Source organism: Peromyscus californicus, unplaced genomic scaffold (genome assembly GCF_007827085.1).
Source record: "Peromyscus californicus insignis strain IS unplaced genomic scaffold, ASM782708v3 Scaffold_20__1_contigs__length_68692818, whole genome shotgun sequence".
NCBI classification, from domain to species: Eukaryota; Metazoa; Chordata; class Mammalia; order Rodentia; family Cricetidae; genus Peromyscus; species Peromyscus californicus.
The window spans coordinates 50,648,748-50,667,598 of NW_026294503.1; the positions used below are offsets into that span (position 1 = coordinate 50,648,748).

The following is an 18,851-nucleotide window of genomic DNA, read 5'->3' on the forward strand; positions in this document are numbered from 1 at the left end:
CAAGGTGCACCGAGAGCATCTCCTTGTTCAAACGAGCCAATCGGCGGACAGCGAAGGCCGGCGCCGCATTTAAACCGGTATCCTTGTATCAGCTGGGATTTTTGGCCCTCCTAGTGAAAATCTAGGGGTAAGGAGTGGGCACCGGGTGGAAGAGAGTCGGGGATCGGGCTTCGCGCCGCAGAGGCCGAGAAGGACGGAGTGTCGGGCCTGCTCTGCAGCTCAGAGTCCGGAATCCGTTACTCCGTCTCGGGGCGCACTGTCTCTGGGAGACAGGGAGCAAGCTGGGAGCAACCTCACCCTCAGGTCCCCTTGCTTCCTGCAGCGAACTTGGTGGAAGGTGGAGACGGCCGCGACGTGCCTTCGGCCAGCCAGGCGAAGGAGGTGAAGATGGATGCTGGTAGTAAGCAGGAAGGTAGGTCCTTTCTGTTCGTGTGACTGTGAAGTTCAGGCATGCTGGGTGACTGTTGGTGGAGTGTATTTCTAGTCACCCCAAATAGAATAGAAGAGTACAACAGACCAAAGAAATGAACAAGTCTGGCTTGGTAAGCTAATGGATTTAACTGGAGTTACTTACAAGGACATTAGCAACTTGACAACTTCACCGCCAAAGAAAAGCCCTCCCATCCCCCCAGCAATTGTAAACCACTGACATATTTTCAGAGGGACCTCCTGTGCCTCTTGAGTACGTGGGCCCTCCCCCCACTTCCAGAAGGGCATTACTGGGCTCAGTCTTGTGAGAGTTTCCTGTGGGTAATCACAGTTGCTGTGATATCAAATTGGTAACAGCTTCCTCATGCACAGAGGCCAGAGCACCACAACACTCCACCCCTTCCTTTGCCTTTTACATTCTTTCTTTTTTTTTTTTTTTTTGGTTTTTCCGAGACAGGGTTTCTCCATGTAGTTTTGGTGCCTGTCATGGATCTTGCTCTGTAGACCAGGCTGGCATCGAACTCACAGAGATCCGCCTGCCTCTGTCTCGAGAGTGCTGGGATTAAAGGTGTGGGCCACCGACGCCAGACTGCCTTTTGCTTTCTATTCTCTTCTTCCTCCACCTTCCTTTATTTTTATTTTTTGAGACAGGATCTTACTTCATAGCCTGGAACTCACTTTGTAGACCTGGCTGTTTTTGAACGCACAGTGATCCACCTTCTTCTGCTTCATGAGTGCTAGCAGATTCTTTGAAAAGAAATTCTTGCTGGGTGGTGGTGGTGCATGCCTTAGATGAGTCTTTGAATTTGAGGACAGCCTGGTCTATGGAGCAAGTTCCAGAATAGCCAGAACTACAACAGATAAACTCTGTCTTGGGGGGGGGGGGGGGGGAGGAAAAAAAAGGAAAAAAAAAAAGAGAAATGAAAAACTTCTGTACATTTATTAATTTTTGGACACAGGTGCTGTGGTGCACATGCCCCTGTGGAGGTTCAGAAAGCAGCTTGCAGGAAAGAACTCTCCATTTGTCTTGTGGGTCCTAGGGCTTTGAACTCCAGTCATCAGACTTGGTGGACAGTAACTTTACTTCCTGAGTCTTGGAGGGCTGATGTAGGTTTACAACTATTTTCTTCCTTTTAGGGCTGAGCACTGAGCCTCTGTGTCCTCTCAGGTTATGTGTCTTCTTTACTTTGACCCCTAAGGAGACTGCTTCGTACAGTCACTGATGCCCACTACACGACACCCCCCTGACCAAGGCTGGCAGCACAGTAATCTATGGGCGTAAACATAAATGTTTAGAAGACGACTTACCAGCCATGTCTGTTTAGCAAAACAACAGCAGTGGAGTCCGGACTGGAGCCTGTGACCTCCCTCAGCCATAGGTGTCTGTTTTGAGTTACAGTTCCACTCATAGGCTCCCTGTAGTGGCGCAGACCTTAAATACAATTGGGAAGTTGCTGGTCTGTTAGAGGGAGCTGATCAAATAAACATCTGGGCCAACCAAGGCTATGCTAGGATTATGGACTGGGTGGAGGACAGAGTGACCCGGGAAGGGATCCAAGGAGCAGTGGTGGTCCATAGGTACTTACTGAGTCTCTGGTGTGAGTTTGTCTCACCCTTGAACTCATCGTTGATGCTGCGTAGGTGTCTCGTAATTTAATTCCAGGGGAGCTGAAGTAGGTGGTCTTTAGAAAACATCCTGTACCCGAAGGGGACTTAGCCCTCTCGGAAACCCTTGCGACAGTCTGTGGATGTGTGTAGATTATCACAAAAGCAAGGTTCTGTGTTTTTGGGTTGGATCAGCACACTCAGAATGGCTCCTGGAACTCGAGAGTGAGAATGGAAAATAAGATGGACTTGAGTTCCCCATGAAAGGGATTCAGTTAAAGCAACAATTGATGACTTTTCTGAGAGTGAAACCCTGTAGCAGCTGTGAAACCAATAGACACTGGTAACGTTTTTCCTCTTCTGTCCTAGCCCTAAAATAACAGTGGACTTTTCCCTCCACCCCCTAGACATTCTTCTTTTGGAAGATGAAAAATTTGACTTCGACCTTTCCTTGTCTTCTTCAAGGTAAACAAAAGAGTTTTCTTCCCTTCCCATTAAAGCCCTTCATCTGGACGCCGGTGTAACTCCCCACTGATAATCCTTTTCTTTAAACACAGTGCAAATGAAGATGATGAAGTCTTTTTTGGGCCGGTTGGACATAAAGAAAGATGCATCGCTGCCAGCTTAGACTTCAGCGGCCAGGTTCCCGAGCAGACTCTTGCCGCAGCCCCTGGCAGCCCTTGTACCTGGAGCCCTCTCACCGGGGAGAAGTTTGTCGAGGTGTACAAAGAAGCCCACTTACTGGCCTTACAGATTGAAAGCCACAGCCGAAGAGAGGTGACCCAGGCTGCCAAGCCCAGACAGCCTGTGAACCAGGGCGTGGAAAGATTTGTGCAGAACTCACAGTTAAAACTCAGCCTCTTTGAAGAAGAGCAGAAGAAGGAAAAAAGCCCCATGTCACTGAAAAGAGAGACATTCTGCCTGCCATCTTCAGGGGTGCAGCCTCTCTTGGGGGAGCCCCAGCTGCCGGCTTCTCCAGCCCTGCGCAGCTCCCCTGTCCCAGCTGGCCCTGTTCAGACCCAGAGCAACCAGGGTCTGTCCTGCCCCTCTCAGCCACTGCCAGGGGAGTCAAGGACCTCCCAACCTCCGAATCAGCCTGGGCCTCAGAGGAGGATCTCCAGCAAGCTACAGCCACCCCGAGCTTTGCCTGTGAGAGGAAGACATCCTCACCCGGCCACGGAGAAGGTAGGCAGAACTCATAGCAACAGCCTGGGGTACACAGCTCCCTGCCTCTCCTCAGCCCATGCCCTGCCATGGAAGCCTCACGGGAGGGCCTGCTGCTCTAAGGATTGGAACGCCCAGGAGTAGTGCCAGGATCTGGACAATGACGGGGATAGTGATGGGGAGCTGCCCAGTGTGGGCCCCTTTGATGAACACCGTCCACCAAGTTGGCCTCTGGTTGTTCTCTCTGGCTGTGACTTGATTTCTTTCCAGGCGTTGCATGAGTGGGCTGTGAGGGAAGTGGCAGTTGACCAGTTCGCAGTTGAGCAGCTGTAGAAAACCCAGGGTCCTGGAGGCTGGGCTGGGGTAGGCAGAAAGGCCGATTGCAGAGCCAGCTGCCTCCAGGTTTGCCCGCTCTTGCTCAGGAGAGGGGGCTCCTGAGAAGAGACACGGGCTAAAGGTGTGTTAGGGTGGCACCTGTCAGGATGTCCTGCACCAGCTCCATCATAAAGAGGGTTGCAGTTAGAGGAACAGCTCTGTGAGGTGGTTGGAGGGTGAAGCCCTACACATCCCTTTCCCCCATCTGTAGGCCCTCTCCTGACCACATCTGCTCCCCCCAGATGCTCTGGGGGGGAATCTGCTAGCAGCACATGTGGACGTGGAGCAGGACTTGAGTGTGATCCGTGCATGGTGGTAGGACAGGAGTGTGGTCACAGCCCATGCCGGGTACCAGGCAGGGTTCATCAGCTAACACAGGTATTCACAGCAGCATCATTCATGATGCCAACCCAGATGCCTATGAACTGATGAACAGATAAATAAAGTGGGGGCACGCCCAAATAATAGGATAGTTTTTTAGTAAAAGTTGCAGTATCACTGAGTATGTCTTGAAGGCCGTGGGTTTTATGCCTCATGAGTGCTTAAAGGAAAGCATTACTGTCACACTGAAGCTACTGCTTGTGCCTTCAGGACACCCTACTTCTTATGTGCACATGGAGCAGCTCCCTGATGTCCTTGTCCCTGAATATGTCACGGATTTGGTCTTTGACTTGCAGGCCAGAGAATGTGGCACTCAGCCAGAAAGCCTCACTGCGGCTGAGCTGTTACTGTGGTAGAGGGTGACCACACAATGAAGAAAGCTTTCCATGTAGTGTGTAGAACATGTGTGACTGAGGTAGCTTCTTCATGGGGCTGCTGTTTGTCTGTTTTCAAGACAGGGTCTCACTATGTAGCTCTGGCTGTTGTGGAATTCACTATGTAGATCAGGCTGGCCTTGTTGAACTCAACGAGAACCACCTGCCTCAGCCTCAAGTGCTAGGATTAGCCAAGTTTGTCATTCTGTGCTGTTTCCCTCACGCTAGTGGAAAAGTTGGCAGTGGCAGGGTTTGGGAGAAATAGCACCAGCTCTGGGCTTTATTAGACCATGTAGTCCTCACCTTTCAAATTAACATTTTCAGCTCAGAAAAGAGGTGCCAGCTGGTCTTCAGAAGATGAAACTGCTGAATGAAAAGGGATCACAGAGTGATGTGCTCCTGGATAAACCCAGCACTGCTCCAGATGCTGCCAGCAAAGGGAGCCGTCCAGGCAAGCGATCCCTCCCCGTTCCTAGCAAGGTGAGTGGCTGGGGCGTGGCTGCCACTTGCCCTGCATGGGAACAAGGTGCCAGTTTTGTATATTTTGATTAGATTACGTTGGTGGGGTGATATTTTATTTGATGAGTGCTTGCGTGGACAACCTAGGACTCACATTTAAAAAGCCTCGTGTGGTGGTGTGCACTTGTAATCTCAGCACTGGGGAGACAGAGACAGTTGGATCCCTTGGACTTGCTTGCTGGTCAGCCAGCCTAGCCTACTTGGTGAGTACCAGGCCAGGGAGAGACCCCGTCCTTAAAAGAAAAAGATGCCTGGGCCTGGCAGTGGTGCATGCCTTTAATCCTAGCACTTGGAGGCAGAAGCAGGTGGTTCTCTGCAGCTGTTCTGCATGCAGGGTTCTAGGCCAGCTAGGGCTACTCAGGAGACCCTGTATCCAGACTAAATAAAAGTGGAGTTGTCCTCCGGTCTTCATGTGCACGCGCGCGCGCGCACACCAGTTAAGGAAAGTTGGAAACAATCCACAAGAGGTGGCTAGGTTGCAAAAAGAGAGGCCTGAACAGGCAGTGTGCACTGAAGTGGCCTTGTCACTTGGGCTGTGTGGCTTGATAAGAGTCTAGCACTTGGTTCCCAGCAACTGGTTTTCACTGATCCCTCAGAGCCTCTATGGGAGACTTGAGGTGTTGTGTTTTATAGTCTGAGCTCACATAGAGGTTGTCACCTTTCTGGCACTCTGAGCTACCTAGTAGAAATCATTTATTAAAGTTGCCAAAAGCTACGCCTACAGCAGCTGATTTGGGGTCTAGGTTGAACCCCACAATCTTGATTGCTGCTAGCTCTCCTGCCTCTCCTCTAGCAGAGGTTTGGACATTACATTCTAGACACAGTCGCCCTTCCGGGTCCATGGGTTCCTCATCTGTGGATTCATCCAGCCAGATTGAAATTATTCAAGAGAGAAGTTCCTCTGTACTGAACATGTACTGCTTTTCCTTGTCAGTGTGCCTGAATGAGTGTGATGGCTTCCATAGCCTTTCATCAAAATTAGAGTCATCCTGAGGTAATTTAAAGTCTGGGTGGATCTGTGTAGGTGCCAGGCAACTATCACACTCTTACATTTGGAGGACCCTTGTAGGTTAGTATCCACAGGGTCCTCAAAGCAGTGCTCCTCGGAGACTGAGGGATAACTGTGCTACTTAGCTTTTTTCTATAAAGGTAATTATTACTGAAGATTATAGAGTTTTTTTAAGATTTTTAAATTTTATTTTATGTGCATGAGTGTTTTACCTGAGTGTATGCTTATGTACCTTGTGTGTTCCCAGTACCCAAAGAGGTCAGAAGAGGGGGTCAGATCCCCTGAAACTGGAGTGATAGATGGTTGTGAGCCACCATGAGGGTGCTGAGAATGGAACCTGGGTCCTCTGCTACAGCAACAAGTGCTCTTACCTGCTGAGCCATCTCTCTGGTCTCACTAAAGATTATTTTTAAATCCTACCTTTGCAGAGCTAAGTGTGTGTATGTAGGTAACAAAATCCTTGCTGATTTTCTTTTTTCCAACCTTTCTCTCAGTTGGGGCTGAAGAAGACCCTGTTAAAACCACCAGGCTGTACTGGCAGTCTCACAAGGAAATCCTCTGCCTCAGGGTCTGCTTCGAGCCTCATGTCTGGTGCCTGTGTGTCTCCAGCAGCAGGCAAAGGTGAGCAGATGAACTAGTCAGGTGAACCCTGGAGCACCATATGTTTTGGCCTCCCAGAATGCTGTGGAATTAGAGCTCAGGGCTGAGGGCTAGGCAGGAAGAGACTCATTGTCCCTCTGCCCCTGAATACTTCCTCCAGTAAGGAGGTAATGGTTTCAGTTGGAGAAACACAAACACACACCCACATCATTGGACCACAGGTGCTAAGACAGGCCAGCCCAGCCTGGGTCATCTGGGGCATGTGCCCTTAGGTTCAACCTGCCTAGACAAGGCTGCCATCTAGTGGTTAAATGGTATAGGGGGCCAGGGAATGCATCTGTCTTTGGAGTTTGCCTGTGGAGTCTGGCCATGTCCATCGTAGCCAGCATGGTGAGATGTGAGAACAGATGTGAGAAGTCTGAGCTCTAGAATCAGCCTGATCTAGAGTCCTGACTGCTACTCAGTGGTTAAGAGAAGTCTGTGTCCTTACCTTTAAATCAAGTGATATTGTTGACCTTGTAAGGTTCCTCTGAGTCTGGGAGCGTTCCTGGGCCCTTCTGTAGCCCATGAGTCCATGATCAGGAACGCACCTGCTGCTGCCCAGGTGTTGTGAGGTAGATCTTGCTGCACTGATTCAGGACTTTGACTCCACGTGTTGTATATGGTAGAGTCATAGGGTCAGATTCTCGAGATTGTGGGAAGGGCCCTGGTAGGGCTAATACACAGTGTACACGTGGCTAACACACAGTATGGACGTGGCTACAGCATTATTCCCTAAAGTTTCCCTTTGAGCCTTCACAGTGTTAACTCACACAGTGGGTCCATTCCTAGTTGAGCAGATGTCACCCTTGCTATCCACACACCCTGCTCTGTTTCCAAACCTAGTCCTAAGTTTTCCCTCCTCGAATTCCCGTCTGCCGTGAAGGTGGGGCAGGACTTGTGACTAGACTGTCCACTTTGTATGCTGGGCAAGGAAGTGAGGAAAGGATAACCTAACCTTGTGACTGCCACACATTGTAGTAACTGCTGAGCACTGGACAGCACTCAGCTCAGGTTAGGTGTCCTGCTGGTCCTGATTTGATGATCACTTAATGGGCATCCGCATGTTGTCAGTGTCTGATGTTAGGTAGCCGGTCTAGAGGTGTCAAACCTTGTGTGTGTGTGTGTGTGTGTTGGTGTGTTAAAGTGTCTGGAAACAGTGCTGCTTGAGGGGCTAACCTCGATTATCTCCTTTTGCAGCAAAGTCCAGTGATCTTTCAAATATTCCCGCTAGCAGCTCTCGGCTTCTGTCAAACACCAGCAAATTGGGCAAAATAGGCCCCGCCTCTCTGCACCAGACTTTGCCAACAGCCCCTGCCAGGGCATCTTGCAGACAAGCCAGAAGGGCTAATGCTGCCCAGACAATGGCAGAGCAGCCCAAGGCCTCCATCCTGCCTCCTCTCAGCCAACAACCCCAGACTCCAGAACAAAGAGGACCAAGGCTAGACCCTGACACCCTGACATCATCTCAGTTGAATAAAACTGGCAGTGTAAAGCGGCAGGACTCCAATCCGAACCGCAAGCCAGAGACTGTGTCTACCCCTACAAACCCATTTAAAGTCCCCCAGTTTTCTGTTGGTAAGTAACAGATACGTTTGGTGGTTTTTAAGATTTGGGGAGGTTACCATTGTAGCTAGTGCTGTTTTCACTGAGCTCTGACATTCTGTCCAAGGGGTATTGTGCTGCCCACTTGGTGTGTCCATTCTCCTTGTGGTGAGATGTAACTGTCCACTTGGTGTGTCCATTCTCCTTGTGGTGAGATGTAACTGCCCACTTGGTGTGTCCATTCTCCTTGTGGTGAGCCACAGCTGCCCACTTGGTGTGTCCATCTCCTTGAGGGTCGACATAGCCCCTGGGCTGCTTCTTGCTCCCTGTTGTCTTCAGTGTGGTCATTACGTCTGGAGCTGTGGCTTTTAATTTGTCGTCTGGGTGGTTAGAGCTTTGTGGGTCTGTTGGGATGGTATTGGTGGTTCTGCTTCTGTGGGTCTTTGCTTTTAACCATCTGGATTGTGTTTTCCTTAAGGGCTGAGCTTGGCAACCAGTGAAGGTGCAGACCAGCCTGCTCCATGCCGGCCTTTTTAACCTCTCACAGATGATCTAAAAGGGTGTTGTCTGGAATGGTCTAGCCCCGTCACTGGTGTGGGGTTTTGCCCAGATAGCTCTCTTCTAAGCATCCTGGTAGTTTGTTCCATCCACTCAAGCTGGGTGGAATGGGCTCTTTCCCAGCCCTTGTTCCCCATGAGTTGCTTGTGGTTGTTTGTTTTTTTAACTCTTTGCTCTTTGGGGGCCCACCACCCATCTCCCCGATAAAGGCGCGCGCGCGCGCGCGCGCACACAAACACACACACACACACACACACACACACACACACACACACACACACACGCACAAACTAATTCTTTCTTATGAATGCTTGCCCTTAGCTTGACTTATTTCTAGCTAGGTTTTCTTAACTAACATTATCCCATCTTACAAAAAAAAAAAAAAAATCCCATCTACCTTTTGCTTCTGGGTTTTTTTCTTTCTCTATTTCTGTATATCTTTTTTAAATTTCTTACTCTGTGTCTGGCTGTGTCGCTGAGTAGCTGGCCCCTGGCATCCTCCTCTCCTCTTTTTCTCGCTCCTCTTCCCACATTCTTCTTCTATTTATTCTCTCTGCCTGGCAGCCCTGCCTACCCCTCCTCTTTCTAGCTGTCGGCCATTTAATGCTTAATTAGACCATCAGGTGTTTTAGACCGGCAAAGTAACACAGCTTCACAGAGTCAAACAACTGCAACATAAAAGAACGCAACACATCTTTGCATCATTAAAGCAAGTGTTCCGCAGCATAAACAAATGTAACACACCTTCAACTAATATTCTACAACATTTGCTCCTCTTGACCTCAGGCTTCTCACCCTGCATGGTGTGCTACTGCTGTGTAGCTGTCTATTCAGGAGATTCCACAGAGTTTCCAGAGTTCTTTGTCTTCCTGTAACTTTTCTCCAGTTCTCTGACTCTCACGTTCTCGTACCTTAGTCCTCCCGACTCAAGCCATTGTCAGCTCCAGCCACTAAGACTGTCCTGCCCTGTTTTGTCAGGACCAGCTTGTGTTACATAATGAGTTCTGGGCCTCCCATGACCACACAGGGAGACAATGTTTAACAAAATGGCCAGGTGATGGTGGTGCATGCCTTTAATTCCAGCACTCTAGAGGCAGAAGCAGGCAGATCTCTGTGAGTTCAAGTTCAGCCTGCTCTATAGAGTGAGTTCCAGGACAGCCAGGACTACACAAAGAAACTCTGTCTTGAAAACCCAAAACAAACAAACAAACAAAAAAACCAAAAATGTCTGATTGTCTTTTCCCATTTAGAGCACATCTTAAAGTTTGGACTGTAGCTCAGTGGCAGAGTCCTTTCCTAATGTTTGAGGCTCTGGATTCAATCCTAACCCCCACACACAAATATAAACAGAAATCTCTTCATCAAAAGAATTTTGAAAAAATTTTATTACCTGTGGGTGTGTGCATGCACCGTAACATACCTGGAGTTCAGAGTACAACTTACAGGAGTTGGTTCATAACACTCAGGAGCCAGGGGCAAGCATATCTGAGTTCAAGGCCAGCCTTGTCTACAAAGCAAATTCCAGATGAGCCAGGACTACACAGTAAGAGCCTTTCTCCAAAATAAATAAATAAATAAATAAATATAAAAATAGAAAGAGAGAATCAGCAACAGAAGAAAAGCATTGGGAAGGATTGTCCCTGGTGGGGTGGGTGGAGGCAGGGACTTGCGGTCTCCAGAGAGCAAAGGAAGCCCTGAGCACAGAGCAGTAAGGTTTGACAAGTGGTCAGCATGGGAGTCTTTCTTCTTGCTTGGCCTGTGGAGGTCAGGCAGTGGCTCCATCAGAACCTGTTAGCAGATGGGGCTCTTGCACACGGGGGCAGCTGTTCTGTTGGCTCATAGTTGGCTGGTCTCGGCCCCCATTCAATCATTTACTGTTACTAGTGGAAAGTTCAGAAGAATTAGAGAAGGCAGAGGAAGGTGGATCTCTGAGTTCAGGGCCAGCCTGGTCTACATAGGGAGTTCCAGGATAACTAGAGCTGCAATCCCTCCCTCAAAAACAAAACAAAAAACAAAAAAACACAACACAAGGAAAAGGAAGAGGAAGGAGAAGAAACAGGGAAGGGAAAAGTGAAAAAAGTGAGACGTAGTGCCTTCTGCCTCTGATCCCTGTACAGGGAGGGAGGCTGAGGCAGGAGATCACAAGTTTTAGGCTAGCATGAGCTACAGAGTGAGACCCTGTCTCCAAACAAAACAAAACCCCAGATTGTGGCCTTCTGCTGAGTATCTTTATGTGCGGGATTGTTTTGCCTGAGTGTAAATGTGCACACCTCGTGTACAGCATGCCTTGTGTAGAGGCCAGAAGAGGAGTGTTAGATCCCCAGGAACTAGAATTATAGACAACTGTGAGCTGCCATGTGGGTGCTGGGAATCAAACCTGGGTCCTCTGGAAGAGCAGCTAGTGCTTTTAACTGCTGAGCTATCTTTCCAGCTCAAGTTTACATTTAATAGAAGACTTGGCTCCTATCAAGGAAGTGTCCTTTCAGATCTTCAGTGCAGTGGAACAGAAAAGGTTGGTGACAGAGTTAATGGGTGCTTAGGTGTGGTTGTTGAATGAGGGTGCCCGCCATAGGCGCATATATTTGAATACTTGTTTCCCAGTTGGTGGAACTGTTTGGGAAGGATTAGGGAGTGTGGCCTCATTAGAAGAGGTGTGTCACTGGAGGGTGAGCTTTGAGGTTTCAGAAGCCCGTGCCATTCCCAGTTAGCTCTCTCTCTGTCTCATGCTCATGGTTCAGATATAATCTCTCAGCTACTGCTCTAGCGCCATGCTTGACTTCCTGCTGCAATGCTCCCGCCATGATGGCCATGGACTCTTTGAAACAGTAAGCCCCCAGGAAGTGCTTTTCTCTAAGTCACCTTGGTCAAGGACCTTCCCAGCAAGAGAACATTGGAGACACTTCTAGTTTGCTTTCTGTTGCTGTGATAATCACCAGGACCGAGGCACCTTGAGGAGGTTATTTGGCTGACACTCCCACATCCCAGTCCATCACTGAGGAAAGTCAGATCAGGAACTCGGGCAAAGACCACAGAGGAGTGCTGCTTCCAGGCCTATCTGCCCAAGGATGGTACCGCTTCCAGTGCTGGGCCCTTACTACATCGATGAGCAGTGGAGAAAATGCCCCCTTGAGCAGTTTGATGGAAGGTGTTCCTCAGTTGAGGCTCCCTCTCCCACGTGTGTCAAGTTGACAACAAAGATTAGCAATCACAGATGGAGTGGTCCTTTTGGCCAGAATAATTGCTCCAAACAACAGTGCTGAGCTGAGATCAGAAGCCCAATAAGGAGCAGCCACAAGATAACCCAAAGAGAACGTTCCAGGCAGAGGAAATGATGTTGTCAAGGCCCCGTGGCAGAAAGGCCTTGAGTTCCTAGAGGAGAGGGAAGACAGGGTTGCAAGAATGCAGCTAGAACAAAGGCTACTTACTGCAAGCCCCAAGCACTGGTGTTATTTAAAGATGAAAGGTTTATTTCTTTACATATCAAAGGCTAAGTAGAGGACATGGGGACGCCCGTGGCCCTCTGTGTGCAGATGTTAGGAGGAGTGAGGCGAGAGGCTTCGAGTGGTTCGTGACAGAAGGGTGCTGCTAGGGTGCAGAGGGGTCATAGTGTGGTCCGTGGTAGTGGTCCGGAGCCTTAGGGTTACTGTTGCTGTGATGAAGCACTGTGACCAAAAGCAAGTTGGGGGAGGGGTGTTATTTCGTTCCCAATTCCATATAACTGGTTATCAAAGGCAATGGAGGCAGGAATTCAAGCAGGGCAGGAACTTGAAGGTAGGAGCTGATGTAGAGGCTAGGGTGCTGTGTCCTGGCTTGTTCCTCATGCCTTACTCAGCCTGCTTTCTTATAGAACCCAGGACCACCAGCTGAGGGATGGGCTGTGCCTTACAGGCGTTTTCTTGATTGGGGCTCCCTCCTCTCAGATGACTCTAGCTTGTGTCAAGTTGACATAACAGCTACACAGATCCCAGGGGAATAAGGCAGAAACTCTCATGACGTCAGAAGCTTTTGCAAATGAAATGGCAGCAGAGAAGTGTGTGACTTAGAAGGGTGAATGCCACAGCTTCCAGACCAACTGGGACCACGGTGGCAGGAGACGTCTGTATCTCCCTAAGATTGCAGCCCTCATTGCTAAAGCTTTCTGAATCCCCTTGCCAGGAGCAGTTTTAAACAGGTGGGAGGTGGGGCAGGCACAGGCAGCTCTCTGATGTGGGTTTGAAGAGTGGGGGGCAGGGGCAGGCCTGGAGGAGGAGGAGTGAGGTGAGGGGCTTAGAGTGGTTCATGACAGAGGGGTGCTGCAGAGCTGCTGGGGTGCAGAGGGGCAGTACTGTGGTCGGTGGTGGCCTGCTAAGATGGGCCCCTTTTGTGGCTAGGGCCAAGGATTCTGGTGATGGCCTCTTTGTCCATAGCTTCTAAGACAGCCAGGTAACACATGGAGGTTCTGCTCCTGAGACTTTGGGGTCCCAGATTGACTCTCAGGATCATGAGAGGCAAGTTTGTGTTTCATCTGGAATCATATGGTAGCGGGACCGTGGTGTGACAGGCCATCTGGGAAATGCTGGGCTTTGCTTAGTGACTGATGAGCCCACACTGAATTCTGACTGATACCTGTCAAATACCAGCTGAGGCATCCATTTGGAGAAGCCAGTCACTTGTAGAAAGTGTATGTGGTGTGTCTCTGAGCTAGGCATGCGACAGCTCTGGGACTCCATCCACACGACACCTTTGTGCCTGGGAGTTCAGGGGCAGCCTGACGGGCACAGGAGACTGGGGATGGGCCTGCCACAAACGCAGGCCCAGGCCAGCTGGGGAAAGGGACTGGTGTAATGGTCCAGAGGGTTCTCAGCGTCAGACTCAGCCCATGCCTCAACTCAGTTGGGGTCTTAAGAGGATTTCCTTGTGTGTCTTCTGACCTTCTGTCTGTACTTTACATGGACGGTTGGGAAAGTGGGGGCATCTAAAGGAGAGTGCCCAGGTGGTAAGGGCACATGCCAGCCTTTCCACATGGCTCTCTTCTGACCAGCTTCCTCTCGTTCTTAGGCGAGGCAACTGATGGTGTGACCCCAAAGTTCTCTCGGACACATCAGCTGCAGTCCTGGACACCAGCTAGCAGGTAACTGACAGCAGTTTGCCTCCTTTCTTACCTTTGAGAACCACTGACGTGTCTGCAGGCTCCATGGAGTGCCGCCTGGGCTGCAGGTCCAGCTTCTGAGGAGAAGGCTTTCTGTCACACTCACTGTGTGCATGATGCCGAAAATCCCAACTGGGTGCAGGCCAGGCTGAATCACAGAAACCCCTTTAGCGCTGCTTTAGGTGCTGTGCCCAGACCCCCCAAGGCTTCTCACTGAGTGGGTCAGGGATGGTGTGGGGACAAAGGGGCAGAGTCCAGCATCCACGTATTTCCAGAGTCCCCAAGTCACTGGTTTGTGCAGTTAGGGACCATGGGATGGTGCAGTTGCTCAGACTTGGGTTTCAGTCCTGGTCTGTGACCCAGTATGAGTCTAAATACCCTGAATATGTTTCCTCATCTCTAGACGAATTTCTAAATGGTCTTATTAAATAAAAAGCATGGAGCCAAATATAGGGTGTCTTCCTGTGTCTGCTGGGTTAACCTCACACTCAATCTTCCTGCCTCCTTCCCTGATGTTATTATTGGCTTGTGCCACCATGCTGGGCATCTGGGGATCTAAACCGAGGTGTGTGACAGTTCTGAAGCCTGGTCCTCCAGATCAGGGCATCTACAGATGGAGTGTCTATGGGTCCATCGCTTGCCTCATCATGTCTTCACATGGAAGGACAAACATGGCGTCCGGACCTTCTTTATGATGGCACTAATCCTATTGATTGGGGCTCGGCCTTCTGACGTAATCACCTCCCAAAGGACCTGTCTCCTATGTCATCATCTTGGGGGCTGGACTTTCAACATGAATTTGGGGGATGCAAACATTTAGCTGGTAACAATTGACATGACTCAGTCTCTGGTTTAAGAACAACAACAGCCCAGTGGTGGTGGTGGTGCATGCTTTTAATCTCAGCACTCGGGAGGCAGAGGCAGACAGATCTTTGTGAGTTCAAGGCCAGCCTGATGTACAGAGCGAGTTCCAGGACAGGCTCCAAAGCTACACAGAGAAACCCTGTCTCAGTGGGGGTGGAGGGGCGAGGGGGGGATGTAGATGTATCCAACCTTCTTATTAAATAAGAAACACAGAACCAATGCAAAGAAGAAAGCCAAGAGGTCAGAGCTAAGAGCTAAAACCTTACCCTTCCTCCTGCGGTGGTCCTACCTCTCCAAACCAGAGCTACCCCTGTGTTAAAGTCTTTATATAGAGTTCCTGTCCTGCCTTCTCATTGGTTGTAAACCCAACCACATGACCGCCTCCTCACGGCCTGTCTGTATAGGCCTCCAGGTTTTCCATGATTGGTATTAAGATTAAAGGCATGTGTATCCAATAATGGCTGTATCCCTGAACACACAGAGACTTACCCAGCTCTGCCTACCAAGTGCTGGAATTACAAGCGTATGCCACCACTGCCCTGCTTTCCTATGGCTTGCTAATAGCTCTGACCCCCGGGCAACTTTATTTATTAACATACAAATAACATTTTAATACAAATAAAATATCACCATAGGGGGAGAACAACAAAGTAACATTTGGGACAGATGGTGGTTAAGGCATGGGAATCACTCAGTTCTCTGACTTGGTTCTTATCTTTGACTTGAGGATGTTAAGCCTAGGTGTGACTGACCAAGTGGGGAAAACCACCGTCAGGTCACCTCTTAGCCAGAGTTTGATGGAAGCCCAGATGTCTTTTAGAGAAAATCTGCTGGCATGAGTATCTCTTCAAGTCCCTCCTGACTCCTCCATGGATGGCACCATGAATGCAGCCATGTTCAAGGATGTTCTGGTTTCCTGAGGCATGACTTGCAGAAGAACCTGGAACTCATCCAAGGTCTCACAGGGGCTGCTAGCACCTTGAGTCCTGCCCATGCTGGAGTCCCTTCTCAAGAACAGCCCACTCAGGCTCCCTGGCTGCCCATTCAACCTCAGTGTCTGTGTTCAAGATTTCCATGTCTTCTCCAGGGTCCTCAGCAGCACTCCCGTGAGGCGCTCAACGGGGCCCACTTCACAAGGGCTGCCCAGCAGTATGAGGACCCCTATGAGCACAAGGCGGATGTCAGCATTGCCCACACCCGCCAGTCGGCGCCTCTCTGGCCTTCCATTAATGGCACCTCAGTCCATGCCCAGGGCTCTGGCATCCCCACTGTGTGTGCCTGCCCGGCGGCTTTCTTCTGAGCCCAGGAGAAGATCTACAGTCAGGTAAAATGACGGGTTTGTGAGCTTTTGCCTCTGGTTCCCCAGACCTCCAGGTCCCCTGTGCTGGGAAGGTGCAGGCAGCAGATAGGAGAACTATGAAAAGCAGCTCCATGAAGCTCAAGGCTCAGCATGCAAGTAGCCGTGTGTGTGTGTGTGTGTGTGTGTGTGTGTGTGTGTGTGTGTGTAATCCAGAAAGAGCTCTCCTCAGGTTGTTGTGAAGCCCATAAACTATGACAGAGAAGGTGTTCTGTTCTGGTTTGTGGATATTGCTGCTGTTCCGTGTCCTCAGTTCATTCAGATACTTAGGGGCATGCTAGGTGCCGAGAGGTCTGGGCTACAGGGGAGCACGGCAGCATACCAGATGTACCTGTTAGTGCAAGGCATGCTATAGTGTGGAAGGCGTGCAAGACTGGGGCCCCAACCTGGTCAGTGTGCAAGACCAGGGAGCCGTGGGGCGGGGCACTCGGGCAGGCAGGCACTTGGCTCACCTGGGCCTGGAGGGCTAGCCATAGTCTGTGGGCAGAGGTAGAGCCCTGCTTATGTAATTTAATAGTTCTAAAGGAAGGGGCTGACGTGGACACAAGGTGAGCTAGACGGCTAGAACTGGAGAAGTGCAAGGAGCCTTGGAAATCTTTGGTCCTCTCTCATAGAGACCAGGGTCTGACTGTTGAGTTCTCCTCAGAGTTAAGCCACTGGCCCCAGGGCCAGGTGCTGCTTCAGAGACTGATATCACGCCATAGCTGTTGAAAGGTGTTTTAGAAAGATCTTACAAGTCTCTCCCCCTCCCCACCTCCCAGAGCGGAGCTGACCCAGGAGAAGCCGACCCCGGAGAAGTCGACCCAGGAGAGCAGCAGCACTGCCAGTGGTGGGCAGGGCCAAGGCCTGTCCTCAGATGAGAGCTCTTCCCCTCCGTCCTCCGTGCCTCACGCACTTGACTTTTCTCTAGAGAAGAGTGACTTTCCTCCTCCCCAAGGCTCCAGCACAGGGGCAGCTCAGGGTGAAGCAGAGCCTCATGAAGACACGAGCCCCAGTGAGGTACATGGAGGTGGTTGCAGTTACATGCTGTCTGAGGTGCATGGAGAGCCACAGATGGGGACTCATGGTTCCCTTCCTCCTTTACCCTGTGGCTGGGCCTATGGTTCCAGGAGACTCAGAGGGGGCTCAGGACTAGGGACTAAAGAAATGTTTGACAAAGGAGTTGGTTGGGGGTCAGAGGGCAGCAATGGGAACAGGCTGAAGCTCCCTCCTAGCTGTGGGTAGGGGTGTACTGCCAAGAGGGAACTTACTCCCACTCAGGGCCCACTCCAGCCTTTCCCTGGGGCTCCAGGCTCTGAGTCCCAGGTCACAAGCAAAGCCTGGCTTCCCAGGGTGGTTGCTGGGCACCAGTGTGGTACTGGACTTTCCCTCTCTCTGCGCCCTGCCTAGGGTCTTCTCCTGGACATCAAGCTGGACCAGCTCACCATCACTCCTGAAGCAGTGGGCAGAGACCTGGCTGACCGCCCTCTCATTGACTTCAGCAACACCCCTGAGTCGAACATGGCTTTGGGACCCAGCAGCTGGCCCCTGATCGACCTTGTAACGAACACTCCAGACATGGATAGAAATGGTGTGGGGAAACCTCCAAAGGCTGAGCTTGGGCAGGTGAGAAGTGGCAGGGGATTCACACTGACTTCAGCCCAGGGTGCTGTCAGACCTGGGCCCTGCACGGTGCTCTTGGGGCTCATAGGCTTTGTGTCTCACACTCAGGTTGGGCAGGCTTGGCTTCTCTACAGTCACCCATTGCCATCAGGCAGCTTGCTGGACCCGGAGCAGCCCTCAGGGCAGCAGTCATGTCCCCAGCACCGCACGTCCCTGCCCGCTCTGTCAGGGAGTCACACGGGGCTTGGGTTTGAGGGTTCTTTTAAGAGTCTTTGACGTGGTGCTTGAGTCTTGTTGGCCTCTCTGCTGTGCTGGGTTGTTTTTCTGTCCCTGGGCTCCAGGTGGGATTGATTGGCTCAGCCACTGCAACTGCTTGTGTCTGTGTGATGGCTGCCGGGACGGCTGTGTTCACCTTGATATCTCCGTTCTCTTCCAGCTGATCGACCTGGGCTCCCCGCTGATCCAGCTGAGCCCTGAGGCTGACAAAGAAAATGTGGACTCACCACTTCTCAAGTTCTGAACAGAGCACAACCCTCTGCCCTTTAGTCTGTTTGCTTCTGCTGTGGCTTTAGACTCCGAGAAGCACATTTGGGAAGGAATTGTATTTGATTTGGGGGGAGCCTGTTATACTGCTGGTGTCTGGAGCAGTGCCCAGGTGAGGTCCCCACTGTGGACCTAAGCAATCCACCTCTGTGGCGCCCTGCTCCTTGCCTTTTCTCTGGACTTGAAGATAGCTCTAAAAACTTTGTTTTGATTCTTTTGTATGTAAAATAGCAAATGACTGTCTGTAAACTTAAATTTGTTTGAAAAGTTAAATATTCTAGATTTAAGTTATAAAGTAAAATGTATTAAAGTATGCTTGATTTTCACACTTGATATTTGGACAAGGAGACCTGTTTTCATCTCTCCAGACACTATGGGAGCCTCTCATTATCCAACCTTGATTTTATAACATGTAGGGTAATAAAATTGGTATAAATATCAGTCTATGGCCCACCCCAGGTACACCAGCCTGTCATCTGGGCTGGCCTAATAACCTGCGTTGTTAATACAGTTGGCTAATTCTGATGCAGTGGTCTAAGGACCACACCTTTCTCAGGCTGCACTGGATAGCTAGAGTGCAGAGAATAAAGGAGTTGGGCTGTGAAGGAGGGTCTGCTCCATGATAGTCAGGGGTTGAGCTGCAGCTCTCTTCCCTGGGGCACCTCTGAGGACACACCAACCAGACGATGCAGGACACTGGGAAGAAGGTCACTGGAGAGCCAGTCCCTTGCTTAAAGCCTCACTTGCCAAAGACTAGCT

General features: G+C 50.4%; 1 protein-coding gene across 3 annotated transcripts; it reads left to right on the forward strand.

Annotated features, from left to right (window-relative positions):
* Nucleotides 1-120: 120 nt before the first annotated feature.
* On the forward strand, nt 121-18,418 carry Gtse1 (G2 and S-phase expressed 1). Of its 3 annotated transcripts, none has more exons than XM_052748574.1 (11): nt 121-412; nt 2,442-2,499; nt 2,592-3,219; nt 4,653-4,808; nt 6,351-6,477; nt 7,696-8,073; nt 13,636-13,708; nt 15,678-15,914; nt 16,709-16,982; nt 17,337-17,552; nt 17,986-18,418. In XM_052748574.1, the coding sequence occupies exons 1-11, from the start codon at nt 388-390 to the stop codon at nt 18,067-18,069; spliced, it is 2,256 nt and encodes a 751-aa protein (XP_052604534.1). In that variant the 5' UTR covers nt 121-387; the 3' UTR covers nt 18,070-18,418. The 3 variants fall into 3 exon arrangements, with proteins under 3 accessions (XP_052604534.1, XP_052604533.1, XP_052604532.1); XM_052748572.1 differs by having other exon boundaries at nt 267-412; nt 16,709-16,946; XM_052748573.1 differs by lacking the exon at nt 17,986-18,418 and having other exon boundaries at nt 123-412; nt 16,709-16,946; nt 17,337-17,832.
* The last annotated feature ends 433 nt before the right edge of the window (nt 18,419-18,851 follow it).